Genomic DNA, 25371 nt, shown 5'->3' with positions numbered 1-25371 from the left:
ATGAAAATTATTTGTCTATCGTACCAATTCTCCAACATAATCGTATAGTTATAGTCTATGATAATCGTCTCTGTCGTAATCTGTGGATGGCGCTGGCGCGAAAAGTTTTGTAAAGTTATGTGTTTACTCGAAAATGTTTGATACGTTACGATAACAAAGGTGTTATTACAATGAATATCGGCCGCGGATACTTTCGATAACTAGAAATATGTACGTCGAAGACATCAAGAAAGACTTCTACAATGTATTGTGCGGAAATGTAAGTAGATAAACGATGAAAAATAAAGGAGTAGGTAGAGTGACAGTTGCGGTACACGAGAGCGATTGTTACAGCGGGTCCTGGTGCTGGTGCATCTGGACGTGGACGCGGTGTGCGCGTGCCGCATCCTGCAGAGCCTCCTGCAGAGCGACAACGTGGCGCACAGCGTCGTGGGCGTAGCGGGCGCCGCCGAGCTGACCGCCGCCTACGAGCAGCACCGCGCCGACCTGAAGTACGCCGTGCTGCTGAATTGCGGCGCCGCGCTGGACCTCGTGGAGCTGCTGCGGCCGGCGGAGCACGCCGTGCTGTTCGTGCTGGACGCGCACCGCCCGGCGGACGTGTGCAACGTGTACAGCGACGGGCAGGTCCGGCTGCTGGCGCGCGCCGCGGCCGACGCCGGCGACGCGGTGCCCGACTTCGACGATATCTTCCGCGACGATGACGAGGTGACTCCTCTCCATATCCTATACCGCATCGTCTATCGAGTTTGCGCTCGCTCGTTATATTCTGAGCGCTATATATTTGGACATACTCGAATGTTTAGAATACAAACAGATGTACAGGTTTAATCATAGAGAAAATGAATTATAAATTGTAGGACTCGCCACCGATAACACACACTCACTTAATTGTACTAACAGAAAGCGACGGTTTAAATTATACGTAAAATAAATAAATAAGATGGCGCGGTCGGCGCATTTTCCTTTTATTCTCGAGGTCCCGGGTTGGATTCGCGGCAGCGTGGATATCAGCATGTTCGGGCGGTTGTACACTGCGACATTTCATCGTGGTTCCCGACTAGAGACGTAAGGCCGGTAGTATACCGTCGGTAGTTTTTTGTAAGAAACGTATTCTACCGTAGAATACGGTATGACGTAAGTCTCTGATTTCGCAGTCAGTACGAGACGTGGTGATTCATTTTCTGCCACATTTTCCAACACGATCCACTTCAAAGGGTAGGTTTTGGTATATTTTTTCTTTATCCTGTTAACTACAGACTTTGAAACTCCTGTAATCGCTGCTTTTTCCCTTTGGGAATGTTTATTGTTTTAAAAATATTGTCTTCCAAAAAATTACTCGAGGGAAGTGTCTAAAGATCTAACCATACTGAAAAACACATTACTGGAGTCAATACGGCAAAACTATTTCATAGAAATTAGATATGAACATAAAACTTAACAAAATTGGTAAATAATTAATAATTACTTACGTTTTGGTACAGCAGAACTGTTAAAATCCGTTAAGATAATTTATAAAAATAATGTCAAAGTGGAAATAACCTCAAAATTTTAACAGTTGTGACGCTTTGCTGGTTTTGCCACTTCTTAAAAGTGTCGATGATGATACCAGCAGCAAAAATAATGAAGGAATTCTCATCAAATCAAAGTTATTTAGAAGTAGAGACAGTATAAACATTAAAATCCCAAAATATTGGTACTGTCCCTGTTAATTTGGCAACCCACTGTTATACCCTTGTTATGATTTTCGTGTGCATGACATCGTATATTATGATTACTAAAGATTTATTATTATAAGAATGGATTATAATTCGTAAATGCGTGTAATTTGCTTTCGATCATTGTTATTATGTTTTGGTAAAAGGCCCTAATAAAGGGGGAAAAAAACATACTGCGGCAGTTTTTGTATACGTTCATTTGTTTTATTTATTTGATGTTTTATAGAACCAGGCTGTGGTCCCGTGGCTAGTCTTATTAGATTTATTTCGAATACAAACAGATGATGTACAGGTTAAATTAATATTTAAAAAACTATATAAAATGTATACATAGTAGGGCCTGCCATCCAATTATATGTATTCACTAAATAATATTGTAATAAAGCGAGGACGGCTTAAACTTCAAACTATATAAATAATAAATATACTGTATATTAAAATAATATAAATATGGACAAAACAAGGAGATAGTGGGAAGGCAAAAAAGGAAATTGAAAAGGAGTGGTAAAGGATGATTGAAGGAAAGTAAGAGTGGAAAATTGCATTTGATTTAATGATTAAATGAATTATGAATGAAGAGCAAGAAAAGAGACAAAACGTCTATTCTCTGTTATTCTGAATCAAGCCTATTAGTTCTCATCTGTACATATTGTATGAAGTGTTAAATATATCAAGATTATTAAATTTTTTGTTAAATGCTTCACATATGTGAATATACGAGGAATCATATAATGTTTCCGATGATTAGTTTTAATTTTACGAATGTAGAAAATATCAGAGAGTCTAGTTGGCCTGGAGGGGACACGGTAAGCAAATAGATTAATGGGTTCTGGGGAATCGAATTTATTATTTACAATTTTGTAAAGCAGGATCTGCTCAAAAATATCTCTTCTTTTCTGAGAATCAAGCTTATGAAATTTTAATGAAGCTATATAATTTGTAAAATGCAAATGAAATTTGTATTCTAATTTTTTCGGGAATTTTTTTTTGACACTTGCGATTTTATTTATATTTAATTTAGACAGAAGACCAGATAGCAGTGCAATATTCAAAATGGGGGCGTACGTATGTTTTGTATAGCGTTATAAAGCCGCATGATAAATCCAGTCATTTTGTATGCCTTGTTAATTATTGTTTCTATATGACTACTGTAATTTAATTTTGAGTCCAAAACAATTCCCAAGTCACGTATTTCGTTTGTTTCTCTAATTGTATTTTCATATATCGTATAGTCAATCGTACAATCAAGTTATTTCAAGTGAAATATATTTTGTAACATTGATATGAAGTTTGTTTTCAATACAATAATTCGATAATGAATATAAGTCTTGCTGTAATTTTACACAATCATAGAGATGATTGTGTAAAATTACAAGAGTAGAGACTCTTGACTTTAAGGTAAATGTTATTATCTCCGCAGTCCTCGGGTTCAGAGGAGGAGGCGGGCGGAGGGGTAGACGGAGAGAGCCACGCGCAGCGCGCCGAGCAGCGCAGGACGCGGCGGCGCGAGCGCGCGCTGTGGGAGCAGCGCCGGGACACACTCATGTTCAACTACACGCAGTTCTCCTACTATGGCCAGCCGGTGCGTATACCAGTCCGGTAGCCAGCGCGGTGTAGCCGGTGCACAGCCTCACCGCGAGTACTACAGTACACGCTGTCCGCAGGTGGCCGTGCGCATGCTGGAGCTGGCGTGGAGCCTCTCCAAGGACAGCCTGGAGGCCGTGTGGTGGGCGGCCGTGGGCGCCACGGAGCAGCTGCTGCTAGAGCGCACGGAGCCCGCGCAGTACGTGCTGGAAGCGGGCGGGCTCCAGGCGCACGCGGCACGCTTGGCGCACGCGCGCGGCGCCGCCGCGCTCAGCCTGGCGCTGGAGCCCGACGCTCGCCTGGCGCTCTACCGGCACTGGAGCCTAGAGGAGGCGCTGCGCCACTCCCCCGCCAGCTGGGCGCGCCTGCGGCTGGGCGGCGCGCGCGGCGCGGCGCGCCTGCAGCGCCTGCTGGCCGACATGGGGCTGCCACTGCGCCAGGCGCGCCAGCCGCACGCTTCCATGGAGCCGGGGCTGCGGCGCGAGCTGCTGCCGGCGCTGGAGCGCCTGGCTGACAAGTACGGGCTGCGCGAGCTGCTGTACCCGGCCGTCTGCGCGCGCAGCGGCTACGGCCTGCGCCTGTGCGCCGCGGACGCCGCGTACGCGCTGCTCGGGCTGCTGGAGGAGCCGCAGGGCTTCCGGCGCGCGCTGCTCGCCCTGTCGGCGGCGGAGGGCGGCGCGGAGCTGCGCGCGGGGCTGGAGGCCGCCAAGCGCCGACTGCGCGCGGCGGGGCGCGCCGCCGGGGGCGCGCTGCAGGCCCGCCGCCTTCAGTCCGCCGGGCCTTTCTTGTACTTGCTGCTGGACGAGGCCAGCCTGGGGGGCCCGCGCTGGCTGGGGTTGCTGGCGCGCTGGCTGCAGCGCGGGGCTCCGGGGAGCCCGGCCCGGCCCCTCCTGCTGGGGGCCCCCGCCGCGGAAGGCTCCACAATGCTGCTGGGAATACCGCCGCTGGCCGACGACTCGACTCGCAAGTAAATGACCCGCATTACATATTCCGGTGTCTCGACGTGTAGTGTTTATGCTTACCGTAAATGGGTTGTAATGCGATTGGATTACAAACTCGCTGCTCTATTCTTGCACCCGAGGAAGGCAAGGTGCCTCCAGATTTAAGGGAACTAGCTCAAATATAACCAGTATTCATTAATTTCCAATAAACAAGTAGACATTTTTTTTAAATTTTATTAGGTAATTCAACAAAGATACATACTAGAAAACATACAATTTGAAAGCATTCGTCGATACAATTTTACATGCATATATATCTTCAATTATAGAATTACACAAAGTAGATTTATATATTAAGATGTAATACATATTTTTGAATATTTAAATAGAAAAAAATTTCCACTGGATACAATGCAATAAAAAATAAGTTGTATGTGTGTACTTATCAAATAAGATTTATTCCTAAGAGATTATTTGCCAGAGCTGAGAGAGTATCATTAAAAATGTCAATTTTATTGTTTCGGCAGTATATATTATATTCCCGACACATGCGGGCCATAGGTGTGTGGTATGTAGCATTATTTGAAAAAAAACACAGTTTAAATATTTCCCGATGTCTGAGTGTTCTCAATCCCGCATTTATTTGTCTTTTATTTAGGAGGTTAGTGTCTACTTTATAGTTAATATTTTATGCAAAAATTTTATATTGAAAACAACGCGGTGTTTTATCAGAGAATTGAATTGAAAAAGAGTGAGAAGTTGCTCGTAATTTGAATATGAACGTGGGTTTGAAATTTGGAACTTATACAAAAGGTACTTTAAGAATTTTTTTTGAACAGATTCTATTGAATTTATATGATTTTGATATTGCGGACTCCATACGCATGAGGCATACTCAAGATTACTGCGAATCAAATTCATATATAGACATATGACAGTTTCCGGTTTTTTAAAGGGTTTGGTTACTCTCTTAAGGAACGTATGAAATGGTTACTACATTAAATAAAATGCATAAATTTGAATCACAAGCTAATTACATCCTGTGACAAGAAAATGTAAATAAATCATTTAGACAGACACAAATCTAAACAACCAGAGAAAAACAAAAATAGAAAAATGCCTAAACTCAAGAAGCTTTATAAAAATATACGCAGTCTTAAACCGAAAATAGATGAACTTAAATCAATAATAACAAATGAATCATCAATACCAGATATCATTATGCTTACAGAAACATGGCTAAGCAACGCTGAAGAAGAATTGTATGGAATCAATAACTATAATGTAATTAACTCATGTAGAGAAGGCGAAGGAGGAGGAGTAGCGATATATATATTGCTAGTAATTTAGATTTCCAAATTAAAATAAAAGAAGCCGCAAAATATTAATATCTGTGTCGCCTATAGACCACCCAATAAAAATCAAGTAAACCAATTCATCGACTTTTTTGAAACAGATATACTTACAAAAGAAAAGAGAAAAATAATAATAGTTCTGGATTTCAACATAAATTTACTTGACAAAAAATGTGTGCATACTAATGACTACTTAAATTCTCTACGCTCACATAATTTTTAAACACTAAAAAAAATATCACCTGAAAAGTATACTAGGTGGAATCAAAGAGGTGAAAATACAATAATTGACCATGTGATCACTAATATAATAGGATGCAATCACACCATTGACTACATCGACACACCGTTAAGTGATCATAGGGCAATGGAGTTAAATTTGGATATACCAGCAGCTAAACAAATAGTAGCAAGGCAAAAATATACTTCAGAAAAGATCGATTTTAATAAACTCAAAGAAAGCGCGGAAGTCAAATTACAAAATTTACAAATAACTAGTTTTAAACAACTGCATGAGTTGATTCAAACTGAAATTAAGAAGAATGCAAAAACAGAAAACAGAAGATTTACTACTTCGATCCACAAAAGAAATATTTTTAAAAGTCATTCTAAAAAAGAAAATTCACCAAAAAATTATAAAAGAAAGATACTATCAACATCCGCAAACACGACTAAAAAATATTTGAAAAGAGCTGAGGAATGATACAAGAAATTCTAAAAAACAATACAATCAACAACAAATAGCATGTGCAGAAGGAAACGGTCATAAATTATGGAAAATTATTAAAAATATGAAATCAGACACAAAAATACCATCACCAAGTATAAAGGAAATAAAACAAATGGATGGAAAAGTAACAAGTAATCCGGTAGAAATAACAAGTACATTAAATAAATTTTTATACAAATATAGGAAAAAAACTTGCAAATAAAATAAAGGGACCATGTTTAAATATAACAGAAACACAAAAATACCAAATAAATGCTACCTTCTTAAACCCGCAACAATAGGAGAAATCAAAAAAATTATAGATAATTTGAAAAAAAATGCTTTTCCGGGATATGATAAAATTAAACCATCGCTAGTGAAAATTCATAAAGACATGCTCAGTCCAATATTAACAAATCTGATTAATCTGCATATAAAAGAAGGTACCTACCCAGTTGAATTGAAAATAGCAAGAATCACTCCAATTTATAAAGGAGGTGATAAAACAGATCATAGCAATTACAGACCAATTGCAAATTTAACAGTTTTCAACAAAATATTTGAAAAATACATTCATAAGAGATTAATGTATCATGTTAAAAATCTTAATATACAAACTTTCAATCAACACGACTTTCAAGAAAAAAAAGAACCGGAACAGCCCTAGTAAATTTAATAAATTTTATTCAAACAAACATGGATACTGGGATCCCAACCACGGGAGTAATCATAGATTTCAAAAAAGCTTTCGATACGGTTCATGTTGAGACCATGATAAAAAAATAAAACGACATATGAGTAAAATTTCAAGAATGTAAACTATTAAAATTATACTTAGCAAATCGGAAGCAGTACACATATGTAAATTTAAAAAAAAGCCTTTTACAAACAGTAAATTTTGGAGTACCACAAGGATCTATTTTGGGTTCAATATTATATATTTTATACATTAATTGTAACAGACGCGGCGGATCACTGGCTTCCGTAGCAACCGCGCCAGTCACAAGAACTGTATACTGTAGGTGCTGATGTCAAAGCAGAGTGGCCGGGCGTAGGCGGGCCTCGGCCGATGAACAATAAGCTCCGGGGGAGGTATTGCTGCCTAGAGATCCCTTGCGGGGTCGCTAGTGAGTAGCACTGGCAGCCGCAATCTTGAAGCAGGCAACCGGGTTGTAAGGCCGGTATCTCTCCGTCGGCGGGAACGGCGGGGTGTGTTCCGGGGAAGTAGCCAAGGGTCCAAAATCCAATCCAAAGAGTATCCGAGTTCCAAGTCCAGGGGGTAGCAGCGGTCGAATATTCCAGGTGGCGGTGAGGTCCGGTTTGAAGCGAGGCAGGGAGACGAGGTGGAGAGTAAAAGCCCTTAGTAGCGTGACTAGTTTATTATTTCCCCGGCGGGGCTATATATACAATACATTTTGCCGTGCGGCGGCGATGCTAGGCCAATAGCGGGCGGTACTAGGTTGACCAATCACGCGGCGAGAGAGATAGCGAGCACATTCGCCCGCTCTATCGGTCTCTCTCGTGCCACATACTGGTCTTTATTGGGGAAGTAGTACCTCGCTTACACATACTGAAGTCCCTATGTTAAAATTATATTGAAAGGCTGCAGGAAGGGCCGTCAAGTTGACATAGGCCGCGTTACGTCGGCAACATTAATGATTTGTCCGTGCACAATTTCAAGGGAAAAATTATTATGTATGCCGACGACATTGGACTATTCTATAAAAATCAAACAGACGTATTAACAAACAATGACATAAACGAAGACCTAACTATGTTGACTAAATGGACAAACACAAACTTACTTACACTTAATGAAAAAAATGCAATATTATCCATTTACATAAATAATGAACGACTAACTGAAATTGAACATGTTAAACACTTAGGACTGACTATAGACAGACAATTGACATGGAAAATTCATATCAACAATTTAATTAGCAAAGTGGCGACATTATCGAGTCTTTTTTGAAAATCAAAAACTCTGTTCCAAAAACGGAAAAAATTCTAATGTATGAAGCCTATGTAAAAACTAAAATATGTTATACGCAACTACTATGAGGAACAGGATATCAAAATGACATAAACAGACTACAAAGAGAACAAAATAAAATATTAAAGTTAGTATATGACCTTCCCTATCCTAACAGCAACTAGAGAACTTTTTAAACAAACTAAGCAATTAAATATAACTGAACTCTTTCAACTAGAATCATCAAAATTTATCCATAAATTAGCTACTAATGTAATTGTAGACGAAGAACTAAAACTTCTAAAAAATTGTAGTCAACATAGACATAATACGAGAATTTCAGAAAAATATCTTATCCAACATTCTAAAACAAGACAAGGACAATTAAGACTAATAAACCAGGGACTGAAATTATAGAATAAACTACCAGACAAAACTAAACAAAAGACTCGAACAAACTTTTCATAAGTTGTAAAAAATATTATTTTGAACAACAGAGTATGAATAAAAAATATTATATTATTTTTGTAAAATGAATGTAATAATCCGTAAGGGTTTATAAATAAATTTTCAAATAAAAAAACCCCAGTAGCTGAAGTGACTTACGAGTTATGTAATCTATATGATGTTTAAAATTTAATTTTGTGTCGAAATAAACCCTGAGATCCTTAATAATGTTAACCCTACTTATATAGATTAATTTATAACCTTTTGAATACTTAACCTATAATTATATAAAGACAGATGAAATATATTACCTTCAACATACTCGTTACCTAGCCGCTGGCCGGTGTAGTCTAGGTATTGGTGAATTGTAATAATAATTGTGACTGCCAGGAGATTAAAAAAATAACTTTAGCTGCCGAGTATTTGGAACAGGTACTTTTATGCTGATAACACCAGTTAATTCCGGGACGTCCAATACGCCATTTGCTATTTTATATAAATTTAATAAATCATTTATAATTCTTCTTTATAAAGAGTTGACAGAGTTTTTTTATTCATTTTTAATACAATTTCCATTTGTAAAATACTCACTACAAACTTTAAAATAACTTTTTTTACTTAAACTTTAATTTTTAAACAACTTCCATTTATGTCTTTTTTCCTTCTCTTTTCTATACTTTCATTAATAACCTTACATATAATTGCTTTATAATATAGAAACTTCACTGGTCCATTAGAGTTAAGTCTAACTGTGTAAAATATTAAACTTTGTAACTGTACTGTATGTTTCCTAAATAAAAAAGAAAATAGTGTTCGTAATAAATTATCGTAATCAATATTTTCAGTGGGTATATTAAGTTTGTAATTGATGAATTTATAGCCTTTAGAATACTTAACCTATAATTATATAAAGGCAAACGAAATATATCATGATAGAGAAAATCCAAATTAAGTTTCTGAGATATCTCTACATGAGACAGAGTCAGCATAGATTGTTTCATATTTCGATGTACAGGACCAACCTGCCGATGGTTATGCCTGTTGGAAGGGCTACCACTATGCTGAACAAAATCGCTCTGCATGTTGATCTGTTCCATGTATCTGAAGGGGTTTTCCGGGGCAGGATTCTCCTACTATTTTGACAAGAGTCTCTTTATGTATTTTTTGTAATTTGTATGTTTGGACCCCTGTCATGTGCAAGGCTAAGGTACTCGGAAAAAATCTTTATTTTTTATCTTGGAAATGGGATTTTCGATCACTCGTTGATTTTGATTTGAAAGGTAATTTTTGAGTGAATTTTAGTTTGTAATGTATGTATTATTTTTAATAAATGAATTAAATTGAATAAACATATCCAAGTTTTTTGGCGGCCTCTGTGGTGTTGTGGTCAATACGCTCGACTCACAAATGGGAGGTTCCGGGTTCGATTGCCGGTGAGAACACAAAAAACTCAATATGATTTTTCTCAAGCCTGGGTGTTCTGCGCTGTAATTCACCACTGTAACTGGGCCTCCTGGCCTGTTATAGTGCAAAAAAAAACAGTTTTTGTTTGATCTCAATTAATGATGACTCAATTTTGCTGAGAAAATTATCAATTATCACCGGAAGCTTCAGAGGAAACATAGTTTGTGTCTGTAAAAACAGAGGCAAAGTTTTCAGAGAACAGATTACATATTCCAATATCTGACTGCCCAAACAAGGCATGCCCGCATACAATGTTGCCCTAGATCATATTTTGTATTATACTTACCATTTACTTTTCTTTCTGAATCTGTGTTTAATCAAATATTTTACTTAATTTTTCGTTTTACGATCCTTGTAACTCGCATGTTACGTAACCGGGTTATGTTTTGTTCTGTATGTGAATGTGTGAGTGTTGGCAGTTTGTTATTGTTCAAAAAATAAACATTACAACTTTGTTTTCAGCTTGTTCGGAAAGGCATTCGAGCAAGCGGCCCTGCGCTCACACTGCTCCCTGGAGACTGACAACTTCGACTCCGCCGTGGTGTCGCTACCCACGGAGCAACTCGGCAAGTTCTTGGATGCCCTCACCACACTGCTCACCTAGCCTCCCCGAGCTTACACCGTCGACGACTTCACTACACTCCTCGCCTCCTCCTGTCTGTATATAACATATCGTCTTGTACTCTTATAGCTTTACTTGTTTGTCGTCTTTTAAATTATTGTGTAATACATTTTTATTTATAATTACAAGTATGATTTTTGTTATTTTTAAAATAAAATTTCTGAATAAGCAGTAGATCCTCGACAAAACGATATCGAAGGACAATACTAGATATTTTATTAAATGTCCAATGCCTTTCAAAAAAACAATTTGCAATACACTTGTGCAAATAAACGTACATTTCCATTTTTGTTTGACAAGAAATGTGGAAAGGGTGAAGAAAGACCTTACCTTTTTTTTTAGTAAAAAGTATATTTGCACTCACAAATAATGTTTCAATCTTGAGGTCATTTGCTTTTAGTCGTAAAAAACCGTGTCAGAAAATAAAAAGTTTCGAATCGTGTTGTGGTCTCGTGGCTGGTGTCACAGACTCACGGATCAAAGGTCCGAGGTTCGAACCCCACTGTACCCTGACTCTCTTCCTATGTTCTAATAGTGAGTTATTTGAAAAGGAAATTTTGTTGTAAACAGCCTCAATAATTGAAATATTTGGGTAAATTAAATCTTTCTTATACACAATAAAAAAAAGGTTCACATTCATGAATACATATATTATTTTCTGAAACAAAAACACATCAGCAAAGGTCGCCTGCCTATAGCGAATAATAACAATACAAGCTGTTGCTTACAAATCGTGGCGTACAAAGGGCGTTCTACGTGCGCAGGCCTGCGCAAACTGGTTTGTATGCCGAAGCTCGTGCGCGTAGAAGGGAAGACAGTATACCGTGCAGTCCCGGAAGCGTCAAGATGTCAAAGATTTGACTGCAGGGCAAATACTGTATGATATTATCGTGCGTGTGTAAGGGGATGTTTTCCTGCTGCTAGGTTATGACACTTTCTTCTAGTCAGTAGCTACTATCGTTTCTGTTGTACAGTGCTAATTGAAACTATTTTTAACCGAATTTATTGAGGTGTATAAATCGTTACGTGTATAAATATGAATCAAATTCTTTGAAAAAAATTAAGTCATCCTTAAAAACATTTTTCTTAAACGCCCTGTTGTTGTACTCTCATATTTCTCACGTACATATTGTTTCTCAGTCATTACCGACACTCTAACAATAATCATTAGACAAGAGTTAATCTTACAGTTTCGGAACTAAAATTTGAGTAAAACAAAAATGTTAGTATTATATCATACAAAAAATATCAACATGCATTCTCGATAAGATATAATGAGAATACTCCAGTAGGCCGAATGCAAAAATAAAATGTGTCTAGAAATCTGCTCATAAAAGGTCTAAACAAATGCCTTCTGTGATTTTTTTACAAAATGAAAAAGGAATAATAACAACAATGACTTTTATTGGTATGTATTTGTTTATTTCGCAATTTCATTTCGGGGATTGAAGTTATCAAAAAAAATTGTGGTAACAATTATATTTTAAATAAAGACAAATGTTGAGAACGCTCCGTTTGGCACTATTTGCCACTAAAAAATATTTGTATTTACATAATGTTATTATTTGTGTATTCATTACTTTTACGAATGGTTGTGGATTGATAATTTATTTCAATACCGCAGCAAGTGGCTCAATCATAGGGCGTGAGAATGTGACGTGCTGATGTAATTGAACTACCGTGCGCCTTAGCTATTACGCCAAATACGCTGCAAAATTTTCAATGATTTTTTCTACCAAATAAAAATAAACGAGTACCTCTATACTAGATAATACGAATCGAATTGCGGTGTATTTTTGTTTATTACTGGAACTAACGGTGAGGCCTGACTCCAAATTAGCTATGGGATGGGCAAGCCCCCGGATACATCAGAATAAACGGGTACCAACCACAACACGCATCTAGAAATCCTAAGAGAATGGACTAGGCGCAGGGCTCGTGTCCTATCATCGACCGATTCTATTAGTGTTTAAACATTTTACATAAAATTTTATGTTCTTCATTCTTTCACTTTGATTTAAAGATATCTTTTTGAAGTAATGGTTCACTCCTTGTATATACCTAAGCGATACTTTGTTTTAAAAATTTCTAGTATCGGACGTATGCCAAGGCCGTTTCGCTTTGCCTAAACTTACGCTATTTCATGCTACGAAACATTATGCACATTTATTCAGAAAGCAGTATGAGGAACGATTTGACTGTTCGTGACACACCTTCCTCTGTGACTCTGAAGGGTGTGAATAATTTGGGATCTAAAAATAAATGTGTTTTCTGTAATAAGGATAAAAATTCTGGTTGTTTTCATTTTTTAAATCGATAACCCGATATATTTAACAATGTTATAGAAGACATAATTTGACTAAGTTTAACATTTCATTATTCCTAGAGGGAGTGTATCCAAAAATGTAGTCAAATTTGTAGTATGCGTATTTATTAAATTTGTACATTTTCACTTGGTCGATACGAGTGTCACACGTGCGACGGGGGCTCGGCGAGCAGCGCGGCGGCGAGGGCGCACGCGGCGTCGCTGGTGGCAGGCGGGGGCTGCGCTACAGGGGGCGCGCCGGGGCGCAACACCGCCAGCTGCGGGCGCACGCCCCCCGCCGCGCGCAGTGCCGTCGCGCCGCCGCCCTCGGGGGCCACCACGAACAGCAGCTCCGCCTCGCCCTCCCCGTCCCCCCCCTCCCAAAACTCCTCCGCCGCAGGCTGCAACACCCCGCGCGCCCACTCCACCTCCCGCTCTTCATTTTCTGCACAGAAAACCAAACGGATACGAGTTAGATCGCCAAACGCATACTTCCAGTCAAAGCAATCGGGATACTGACAATAATACAACTACATACATGTGCGAGAGTCGATCTACACCCTCCGCCCCTGCCTGATAGGCCTACAGTGCTATGTTGTTTATTTACACGCATTATTGTGCATTATCGGACAGGCCGCCGACCATTGCGGAATGACGCGAGGTGCTATTTCATCAGATTAATGCTCCAGCACACGAGGCGTTATTGTCGACGGCTGCTATTCACGAAACTGGGTTTTGTATCGGTCGAACGCCCTCCTTATTCACCTGATCTAGCCCCGAACTCGAGAAACATTCGGATGACAATGAGGTCATGATGTAGATTAGTGGACCAAGGCTGATATTCTAAATGGTTTTATAGAGCGTATTTACGTACTAAATATGCACTATGAAAGGGTTCAGAATAGTAGCCCAAGAAGCTATAGAAATGTTGAACCATCGCTGGAAGAAGTGTAGTCGAAAATAGGCCAGCGGTGAAACGTATCGGTCGACGTGGGTAAATAATAATTATCATAGCATAATATTGTAATCGATAAAAGAAATAGCGCCTGTCAATAATCTTTTATACATTTTTACATTGTTTAAATTAAAATAAAAAGGCAATCCCGGATGAGCAGGGAACGTAGATGCAGTCAGCAGTCGGTACTCACCCACGAAGAGCACGACGGCCGGAGTGTCCCGGAGCCGGGGGAGGATGTACTCGCACAGGACGGTAACCGGACTCGGCCTCCACGGAAAGTTCTGGAAACAAACAGCGCGTTTCCTCCGTTAGCCATTTCCCCGGAGCAAGCATTCTTATTAGTGGTTTCATTATTGATTTGTGAAATTACACTTAGTTATAGAAAGAGCAAAACTCAGATTTATCAATTTATTCATTTATTTATTTGACGGACGTATGCAGTCCGTTCTAACGATGGTAAATACAATTTCTTATAATAATAAATACAGGCACTAATCAAATAAAATATGTTGTTTTATAAATGTTCTATATAATAACTTTGGGATTTTAATACTTAACATACTTAGAAAGAAAAATAATAAAAATAAAGATAACGCGGTATCATAGAATTAAGAATAGTCAAGAAGGAGTGTAGAATCATATTTGAATACATCGGACTGTGTCCAATAATTCCCCCACTCCGCCTTACTTTCGCCGCGTGCATTCGTGAAGTCGCCGGGTAATGTTGCTTGATGGGAAAAAAAATCATAACACAAATGTAAGGTAAAAAAAAGTAATCTGTTAATTTCACTAAAATTTTATTGTGCACGCGGGAATATTAATTGACACAACAGAGTAGATAAGTAAAGGGTCATTTAATAAGAGTAATTGAATTAATGAACTTTGAACTTAAAATATAAAACAAATTTTATTTGACATAAAACGGATATTTTTATATGTTAAATAATATTTGTTGTTTTAAAGATAATGTCCTACAAATGTCCCCCACGGCGTTGTTTAATCTGAGGTCTAATTTTCATTAATTCTTTCATTAGATGAGCAAAGGGTAAAAAAATTTACTACCCTGGCAACACTAACGAAATTTCCATTTTGTTTCTTCGACAATCTGACAGATGGAAAAATAATACATTTTTTAAGTAATGCATTTGTTATATACACATTTATTTGCAAATTACAGATGAAATGTGATTGCATCCTGTTTCTTTAAGATCCTAGCAGTATTTCTAAACTTTAAAAGGACACAACACGGCATAGTTGAATTCAAATCAGGAGTTGCGTACTGAGCGACGTCTACAAAGAAACTAATGGGTCAAAATGTAAACCTACTCATTTATGAGTAGTTGAGTCGCCTTCTGTTTGATGTGCATATGAGGTTTTTGGACTATTCTTAATTCTATGCGCGGTATATTCGAAATAGCAAAAATCATAAATCATTGATTTGCTGGTATTGTTGCAATGTTGCAACTATTTCTTTAATAGCAAGTTTAAACTTCATTTGGCTAATGTGAACAATGTCAATACAACTGATCTGGTTCCCTAGACTGTGCAAGTAATTATTACATTTATGACAAGAAAGTATAAATGCAATATTTAAATCCTGGTATAAGAGGTAAATTGTGGAGTCATTTAAATTAACCTTAAAATAAACCGTAGTTATAAATATCATGATATACAGATATAAAAAGTGAGCTGACAAAGAAAAATAGAACATGCTATAAAAACAATATAAAAACTTTGGTTTAATAAATAGAAGCACAAAAGTAAAGTTATATGTATATGAAACTAAGATGATATTAAAATAAATCATTTTTAGAATTGTTAAAAAGTAAGGATACAAAAAATATAGGCATTCTTCACAAAAGTAGAGATTCAATGTAAATAATATAAAGAGAAAAGTAAAATCGTTATAAACATAGGTATAAAGGGTGACAAATTTTACAGTATTTAGATTCATTTGGTTAGAGTCAAAAGTGTTCAAGGTTATAGTAGTATATAAATATGTAAAATTCAGTGTAGTCTCAAGTCTCAATGATTTTTATTTTGCTCTTTTATACTATATACTGACTCTTATCTACATTTTTAAATATATGTATCTGTACTTTCTATTAAATAATTGTAAAATTCTCACTGTATGTATCTTAAGTATATGCTGTAAAATTTCTATGACTCTGCTACCGTATAAAATGATCTACATAGTATCACTCCCAGTAATCTCTATAATGACTATGACAATGTTTACTATTTTTTTGGATGCTGCAAGTGCTACGATTCACTCTATAATCTTTTATATAAAGCTTTTCTCAAAAGAGTTAACGACTGAAAATAATCTTATTCAAACTGTTCTGTTGAATTATCTTGTAAATTCTGTAAATCCGTCAATTATTTTTGTATCACTCATTGTAGTACTGTTTTCTCTAGGGCGCGAGTGAACCACATAGTACGTTTGATGAATTTGACCCTATACCTCTGATGGAAACCATAGAATCAAATGTTGCTAAACAATTTTTAAATAATGGTTCTTCCATCAAGGTATTTTCTATGAATATTAGAAGCATAAACAAAAATTTTGATGCCCTAATGGTTGTTTTAACTGAACTAAATTGTGATATAGATGTTATCATACTGTCAGAATGCTGGATAAATGAATATTATATTCCTAAAACTATTGGAAACTACAACCAATGTCATTCTTGTAATAATAAACTACAAAATGACGGTGTCGTTATATTTGTAAAAAGTAAACTAGCTTTTACAAGTAAGGAAGTATGCTTTCCACATTCCAATTGTATTGAAATTGAAATTAATAATATGATGACTATTCTAGCTATCTACCGTTCTCCTCACAACACAAACATAACGTCTTTCTTATCATCGTTAAACGAATATTTGGAACTTAACAAGAACATAAAAAACTTTTTTATCTTAGGAGATACAAACATCAATATAATCAATAATATGCACCCACAAGCCAATGAATACCTGAACCTTCTTGGTACATATGGATTCTATCCGGCAATTATGGTACCCACAAGGGTAACGGAAACAACTAGTAGCTGCATTGACCACGTTTTCTTAAAAAGTTTACTACACACTAGGGCAGTTGTTTACAAATGTAGCATAACCGATCACTATGCTAACATTATCAGTGTAGCAACCTCGACACCACCTCCACCTGAGCGACAATATAATTGTAAAAATATTGATTACAATTTATTATTCCAAAAAATAACTGAAGAGACCTGGTCTCCAGTATATTCAAACAACGACCCAAATATTTCTTGCAAACACTTTGTTAATATACTCGATGCACATATAACAAATGCTACAAGCATCACACGGAGAACATCGTCAAAGAAACGTAAAATCAAACCTTGGATAACAACAGGACTTATCAAATGTGTTAGAAAAAGAGACAAACTTCATCGATATTCTATTAATAATCCTACTGATCGAATTTTAAATTATTACTATAAGAAATATAGAAATAGATGCAACAAAACCATAAAAAATGTTAAAGAGGAATACTATAGAAATAAGATTCTCGATGCTAAAGGTGATGGAAAAAGAATATGGCAAATCATAAAAGAAATTTCATATACATCTGGGACAAGAAATTCTATAAACGATATTAACATAGATGAAAAACCGTATAACGTACTGAAAAACCCTGACCTAATTGCCAACCACTTTAACAAATTTTTCGCTAACATAGGATCTAATTTAGCTAATATTATCAAAAATAGACTGAAAAACTCCGAACAAGAATTGGCTTCGCGAATAAACGGCTCTAATATACCGTACCCTCCATTTAATATTTTACCCACTAATCATGTTGAGCTTAATGCGGTTATTTCCTCGCTAAAGAGTTGTTGCTCTTCAGGTACTGACAATATTACTACTAAATGTGTTAAGCACCTAAAAAACATAATCGCTTTTCCTCTAACACATATTATAAACTGCAGCTTTAAGGAGGGAATTTTCCCTAATTGTCTGAAAAACTCTATTGTTATTCCTATTTTTAAATCCAAAGATAAGTGCTCAGTTAACAATTACCGACCAATTTCTCTTCTTAGTGTAGTTTCTAAAATCATAGAATTGATAGTTAAAACAAGGTTTAATTTCTTCCTAGAGAGCAATAGCATTTTATCAAATAATCAGTACGGTTTTAGACAAAAAAAGAGCACATCTGATGCGATAGCAAATTTATCAAAGATACTGTCCGAATGTTTAGATAGAAAAAGTAAAACTATAGCTGTGTTCCTTGATCTAGCTAAGGCTTTTGACACTGTGTCCTACTCGATACTGTGTAGAAGACTATCAGAAATAGGAGTCAATGGAACTGCATTAAAATGGTTTGAAAATTACCTGACAGGGAGAACTCAAACTACAAAAATAACGGATGAGACGGGAAAAGAAACTAGAAGCAAAAGTCAACCAGTCATAAACGGTGTGCCCCAAGGTAGTGTACTGGGTCCAATACTATTTCTTGTATACATTAATAATCTCTGTAACATGGAACTTGGCAAAGCCATTATTTCTTTCGCAGATGATACCGTAATCGTTTTCGATGGATGCTCATGGAACGATGTTTTTTGTAAGGCCACAGAAGGAATGGAAATGGTGAGAAAGTGGTTAGACATAAATTTACTTTCCCTCAATATTGATAAAACAAACTACATAACATTTAGCCTCAGTGGAGCTACCCAACCAGTCACATCTTTCAATGTTATGCTTCATACTTGTGGTTTAAACCAAATTCCTGGACAAGATAAAGTGCCGTGTACCTGCTCTCCCTTGAAAAGAGTTAATGAAATTAAATATTTGGGAATTATGATTGACAGCCATCTTAAATGGGAATCTCACATTTCTATGACTGTCAAAAAACTCCGAAAACTGATACATGTGTTCTACTCATTGAGAGGTGTTTTAGACTACGGAGCAGTTAAATCGGTATATTTTGCACTGTTCCAGTCGGTTGCGTCATATGGAATAATTGGATGGGGTGGTTGTTCGGAGGTCATACTAAATCCATTGGTCATTCTCCAAAAAACAATATTGAAAATAATGCTAAAACTGCCATCTACTTACCCCTCTCATACTCTATTTGAAACAACAAATTTACTAACTGTCAGACAACTTTATGTTAGAGAAGTCCTTACAAATTTCTGGTCTTCAATAAAAAATAGAACACAACAAAATATTAAAACAAGATATGCAATGAGCATAAACTTTGGGGTACCTCTAAGTAGAACTGCCTTTTTTCAGAGGCATTTTGCAGTATTGGGCCCTAGGTTTTTTAACATGTTGGACCCTGACATAAAGACGTCTGTCAGTTACAATGATTATAAGAAGAAGGTGAGCAAGTGGATTAGGGGTAGACCTTTTTATATCCTGTAATTATTTTCATGACTAAAAATTGTGTTGCTTTTAATTGAAAAAAATCTCTTATTGTTTTTATGTATATTTCATTTTTACTTTTTATGTTTTTTCATTTACATATGTTTTTTTCTTTCTTTTTAAAACTAGTATTTTAACCGTATCTTATTTAAAAAAAAAAAATTATAAATGGTATATTCTGTAATTTATTTTTGTTCTTCAATTTTTATTATTATCGGTATGTTTTCCAATTCATATTTTTGTTTAATTTCTTAATTACTCATTTTATATATTATAATGTGTATTTGTGGTTCAATTTTTATTATTATCGGTATGTTTTATAATTTATAATAATTGTGTCTCATTTATTTACTATTAATGGCATATTTTCTAATCTATTTTTATGATTCAATTTTTATTATTATTACTTGCATGTTTTCTAATTTAAATTTATATTGATTTTTAATAATGTTATTATTATTCTTTGAATTTATTAAGCATCATTTAATGAAATTAAAAATAAATAAAAAACACATGAATAAAATAAGGTCCTTCCTAAACACAGGATTTTCCTAGCTAGTCGGGACCTGAAACAAATAAACTATGTACATTTTAAAACTGTGAAATGCTAAATAAATAAATAAATAAATAAATCTTGAAATAGGTGAATTCATAGCATAATTAGTAGCAGCAATATCTATATGAAATGGGACATTATGTCTGGTAGTCCTAACAGGTATTCGGAATCGAGTCATGTTTAGCAAGTCAGCGAGTCCAACATGCCATTTATTATCTTAAAGAGAAACATTAAATCACTCAGTTTCCGTCTTCTGGATAAACTTTCCAAATCAAGTGTGTTCATTAAGAAGTCATAGTTTAAAGATTCAATAGGAATAGATAGCTTGTAGTTGATAAAACGTGAAAATGTTCTCTGCACTCTCTCAAGTTTTAACGAATGAACTCCGTAAAATGGGCTCCAGATGCTTGAATTGTATTCCAGTATGCTCCTGACAAGTGATACATACATACATACAAAGTTTTGAAAGATAAAATTGATTTGAAATCTTTGACTGTTCTTAAAATATAACCCAACGATTTCATCGATCTATTAGTAATTTCATTAATATGAGGTATAAATGTCAGTTTATGATCAAATACGATACCTAGATCCTTGATTTCAGATACCTTTATGTTACGACTATTGCCTGCTATATTCCTTACATAGTAATTGTGGAAACGTGCTATTCCTCTAGAGTAATTTTATGTATTTATTTATACATACCCCAATGGGCATTTTTAAGGATATACACCGCAAGACAAAAAAAATTATGAGTTTACCTGCTACCGCGCCCCTTGACTTTACTGAACCCTTTTTCTAAGAAATCCTTTATCGATACCTCTTTCTTTTGTTTAATAAATTAAGGACACTATGTGTCACCTTTCTACAATATTTACATTTTAAAATGTCTCAACAGTCTTGTTTTACCCGCGTTTGAGTGAACATAACACAACAATCATGGAAAGTGCAAAGCAAATGTCGATTGCGATAAAATCCAAAATAATCACATTGTCGCAAGAAAACATATCTAATTGTGAAATATCTCGTCGAGTTGGGTATTCAGAAGGTGCAGTGAGGTTTTTATTTAAAAAAATCCAAGAAACTGGATCCATAGAACGGAAAAAAGGAAGCGGACGGGGGCGCGTGACATCTGCCCGAGATGATCGCTTAATAAAAAAAATTGTTATGCGCGATCGATTTTTAACGGCACCTGAAATACACGCAGAGGTGCAGTCTACCAGCACATCAACATTTTCAGTAAAAACAGTGTCCAGGCGGCTGTTGGAGCATGGTTTCCAAGCACGGAGTCCCGCAAAGAAACCATTACTCACGGACAAAATGAAGAAGGCTAGACTGGATTGGGCGAAAGAGCACCAGAATTGGACCTTGGAGGATTGGCAAAATGTTGTTTTCTCTGATGAATCAAAATTCAACCTTTTTGGTCCAGACGGCAGAAAGATAGTTCGACGAAAACGTGGGGAAAGATATCATCCGTCGTGCGTCACTCGAACCGTTAAACATTCACCCTACGTGATGATTTGGGGGTGCATGACAGCATACGGTTTAGGACCTCTAAATTTTGTACAGGGTACGATGAATGCCATTCAGTACAAAAAAGTGTTAAAAAAACATATTATTCCAACAATCGAGGACATTACGCAGTATACCGCGGACCCAATTTTTCAGGACGATTCTGCGCCGTGCCATAGAGCCCGCACTGTGAGTACAAATATATATTTTTTTAAATGCATTTTGTGACCACATGATAAATAATTTATTGTTTTTTTATAGATCAATGAATTTAAGGAGAAAATAGGCTTAAAATCGTTTACGTGGCCCGGGAATAGCCCTGATTTGAACCCGATAGAAAATTTATGGGCGATTATGAAAAAAAAAGTCGGGAAAAAAAAATCAAAAAACATTGAGGAATTAAAAAAAAACTTAATTCAAGTTTGGGAAGAAGAAATAACATCAGAAATTTTAGATTCGCTTTACGCTTCTCTAAATAATAGAATTTTACATGTTATAAAAAATAAAGGTGAATTCACTAAGTACTAAATATTTTTAAATGTTATAAATATGTTTAAATGTAAAATACTTTAATTTAAAATAAAGCGATAAGAACCTACTTCTTAAATATGAATTAAAAAATAACATGTCTTTTATTATTCCATCACAAACACTCGACCATAAATGAACCGTTATGGGTCTCTAAGGTTCGGGTAATCTGATACCTGATATATAATGGCAATTTCTAAGTACAATTCATGAGTAAGATTTTTTATTTTAACCTTGAAATAACGAGTAGTCATCACATATGTCAAACAATATAAAAAAAACTAATTAAATATCAAGAATAATTCATTATATGTCAATTTTAGTTTTTTTTTTAAAACTCGTAAATTTATTTGTCTTGCGGTGTATATGTATACATAGAAAATTATTATAAAAGAAAGTAGAAAGACAAAATAGTATATAGCCGACTCGGTGGAAGTGGAAGCGGGAGAGAGGTGTTTATAATTGATTCGGTAATCTTATGAAAGAAGACAACTTGTAATCAAAGAAATCAAGACTGGTATGTTTGTTGGCAGACCTACGAATTCTGGGCATAGGCGAATGAAAACCATAGTTAGTTCTATGGTTATCGGTATTAAAAAGTAAGTTTTGTCTGAGGTGTCTGGTCAAAATATTTAATTTTATTGAGCTCAATAGTTCACGCGATCAAAGAGTGAGTTAAAAGTTTTAAAAGGGACAAATTAAATACAAGAAGTAAGGAGACTCACGTATCCATCCGGGTCCCCGGCGGCCCAGGCGCGCGCCTCGTAGGACTCCTCCCCCGGTGGCACCATGCGCAGCGCGGGGATGGCCTGCACGCGTAGCGCCCGCGCAAGCTCCTCGCGAACCGCGGCGCGCGCCCACGGCACGCTCAGCCACGGCATGCCCTGCGTCGCCCGCAGGTACGACTCCTCGCTCCGGTCGCTGCTCACATACACCAGCCGCAGCTCGTGGCCGCGCCGCCGCACCAGCGAGCACGTCTCGCCCAGCTGCGGCGACAGCGCCTTGCACGGCGGACACCACTGTGCCGCGAAGTAGAAGGCCAGCGTGCTCGAGGGGGGCAGGTCCGCCAGCGTGAGCGGCGCCGGCGCCTGCTCGCGCGCGCCGCACCGTTCCAGCGCCACGCCGCGCAGCACCTCCGCCACGGACCGCGGCCGCCACGGAAAGTCCTCGGGCTGCAGCAGCTGCTCGGCCGTGGGGCGGCTCACCTCCTCCCCCTCCTCGTCCAGCAGGACGAGCTCGGGAGCCCCCACGGTCACTCCGAACGTGTGCATCAACCTTTTCCCGGCCTCCGCGTCCCCCGGCGGCAGCGCAAGCCACGGCAGGTGCGCCTGGGCCGCGGCGTCCGGCGGCAGCAGCTGCACGAGCTCCAGCCCGCCGGGCCGCGCGCGGTACAGCTCGACCAGGCGACGCGTGAATTCGCCGCAGTCCGCGAAGGCGAAGTACAGTCCCAGCACGGGGGCCGCGCCGAGAGCGCCGGCCGCGGGCAGCGCCGCGTCCGGCTGCCCGCAGCGCACGAGGTGTGGCCCCAGAAGCTCCTCCCTCCACTCGCCGCCGCCGCCGCTCGGCTCCATGACAGAGGCGCGATTACTCGTTCCTAGCGTCTACCTCGGGAACGTAAACAATAAACAATACGGCCCGCCATAAATACATAAACAGACACGAAATCCGAAGTGGCGCATGCGCGCGCGGCTCGACGCTCGACGCTCGATACCTGCCGATTACCGAAAGCGGACGAGAGATCCCCAAATTACTCGATCTTTACGGGTTTATAATATTAATTAATAAGTCATTCATTTGTACGGCGCTTAGTGTTCACATTAGTTTCAGTCATTTTTTTTATCTACAATGTCAATTTGAGAGGAATTTCGATAAATTATGTAGAGAACAAATTTAATACTAAAACATTTTTTTATTATTATAATATTAAAAAAGAATTATTAATTATCATTAACAATTTTTGACATTGTCCATAGATTGAATTAAAGAAATATTCAGTACCTATATTCACCAATTTCACCATAGTGTAAACCAACACGTTGGGATATTTATTATACAGCGCCCTTGTGAAGATTTTCACAAAAATACTGGTATAAAAAATACTATTTTAACTATGTATTATAGCATCTCGTGTTAAAGATAGATAAGTAGTAAAAATGCAATGTAAATAAAATATAGTACATATTTTACATATACTTTATACAAAATAAATGTAAAACAAACTCCCTCTCTAAACACGAGTTTTCACTGTATTAGAGAGGTAAAAACGTAATTATCAACTATGCATGTACAAACTATTTGTAATTTTATACTTGTTTTGTCAACAATTATTTTGAATAGTTAAATAAAAAAAACGGGTTACTGCGTTTTTGCATCCGGTCATATTTCATCATGGGTTTAATAAAGATAATATTAGAATAACCTGATACAAATAAAAACGACTCAAGCCAAAAAAAGTTGATTCTAGTATACCATGCAGTGCATGCATGCAATCTGAAAGTAAAAAATATTTTGCCATTTTTATTACGTTGCCCGCAATTTTCAGTTCAGTACACGCTGTTCATAAACACTGTGAATAGTATATATAGACTCATACACAAAAAGAGTAAAACATTATAGTATGGTTTACAGAACAAACGTACAATTGTAATATACTTTTTAAGGGTATTCGTACAACAATATTTTACGATTACATCCTTAGAGTATAAATTTGTGTATGTAATATACTCTAATACCCGTATGCAGAGACAAAACTTAAGGTGAGGAAAGTACATTCTAATCTCAAATGCGGAGAATGACAGAAGGTGAAGACAATATAATGTACTTTCCTCACCTTAAGTTTTGTCTCTGCATACGGGTATAAGATTACATTCAAGAAATAAACAGAGCATCATCCTGTTTAAAATGTTATTTCCAGTTTCTTACTTTCGCCACCGGTGGCAGCACGTCACGGTTGAAGAATTTTATTTTATTTAAAATGTGCTCGCGCTTATAATTAGTAATACTTGTATTTTTTTTTACTAGCAAATTTTATAAAAATAATTCAAACGGCATTTTGCTGACATTTTTTAGTCAAAAAAAGTCATTAAATTAGATACATATTAAATAACTATCAGCAACATGTCACGTGTTTTTTTATTCTTTATTTATTAAAATAAAAATTTTAAACACGGTTTGTAATTTTCCATTTAAATATTTTTAAAAACTTTACAAACCTGCAGCGTTTCATTTTTTAAAATGGATTTTTTATCGGTTATTACACCAATTACCAACAAACCATTACTTGTTTTCCGGAAATCTTTTATA

General features: G+C 37.1%; 2 protein-coding genes across 2 annotated transcripts; one reads left to right on the top strand and one right to left on the bottom strand.

Annotated features, from left to right (window-relative positions):
• The first annotated feature begins 71 nt into the window (after nt 1-71).
• On the top strand, nt 72-11016 carry Cdc45 (cell division cycle protein 45). The gene is made up of 5 exons (XM_088227014.1): nt 72-259; nt 334-705; nt 3136-3297; nt 3380-4266; nt 10653-11016. Exons 1-5 carry the CDS (start codon nt 209-211, stop codon nt 10792-10794), a joined length of 1614 nt encoding a protein of 537 aa, XP_088083140.1. The 5' UTR covers nt 72-208; the 3' UTR covers nt 10795-11016.
• A 1196-nt stretch (nt 11017-12212) lies between these two features.
• On the bottom strand, nt 12213-24093 carry LOC148281258 (nucleoredoxin-like). The gene is made up of 3 exons (XM_088227015.1): nt 22794-24093; nt 14266-14356; nt 12213-13562 (listed from the first exon to the last, which is right to left on the bottom strand). Exons 1-3 carry the CDS (start codon nt 23637-23639, stop codon nt 13282-13284), a joined length of 1218 nt encoding a protein of 405 aa, XP_088083141.1. The 5' UTR covers nt 23640-24093; the 3' UTR covers nt 12213-13281.
• Between the last annotated feature and the right edge of the window lie 1278 nt (nt 24094-25371).

The sequence above is a fragment of the Micrasema longulum genome, unplaced genomic scaffold (genome assembly GCF_059751315.1).
Source record: "Micrasema longulum isolate JH-2025_06_02 unplaced genomic scaffold, ASM5975131v1 h1tg000482l, whole genome shotgun sequence".
Classification (NCBI taxonomy): Eukaryota; Metazoa; Arthropoda; class Insecta; order Trichoptera; family Brachycentridae; genus Micrasema; species Micrasema longulum.
This window is presented reverse-complemented; position numbering and strand designations above follow the sequence as displayed.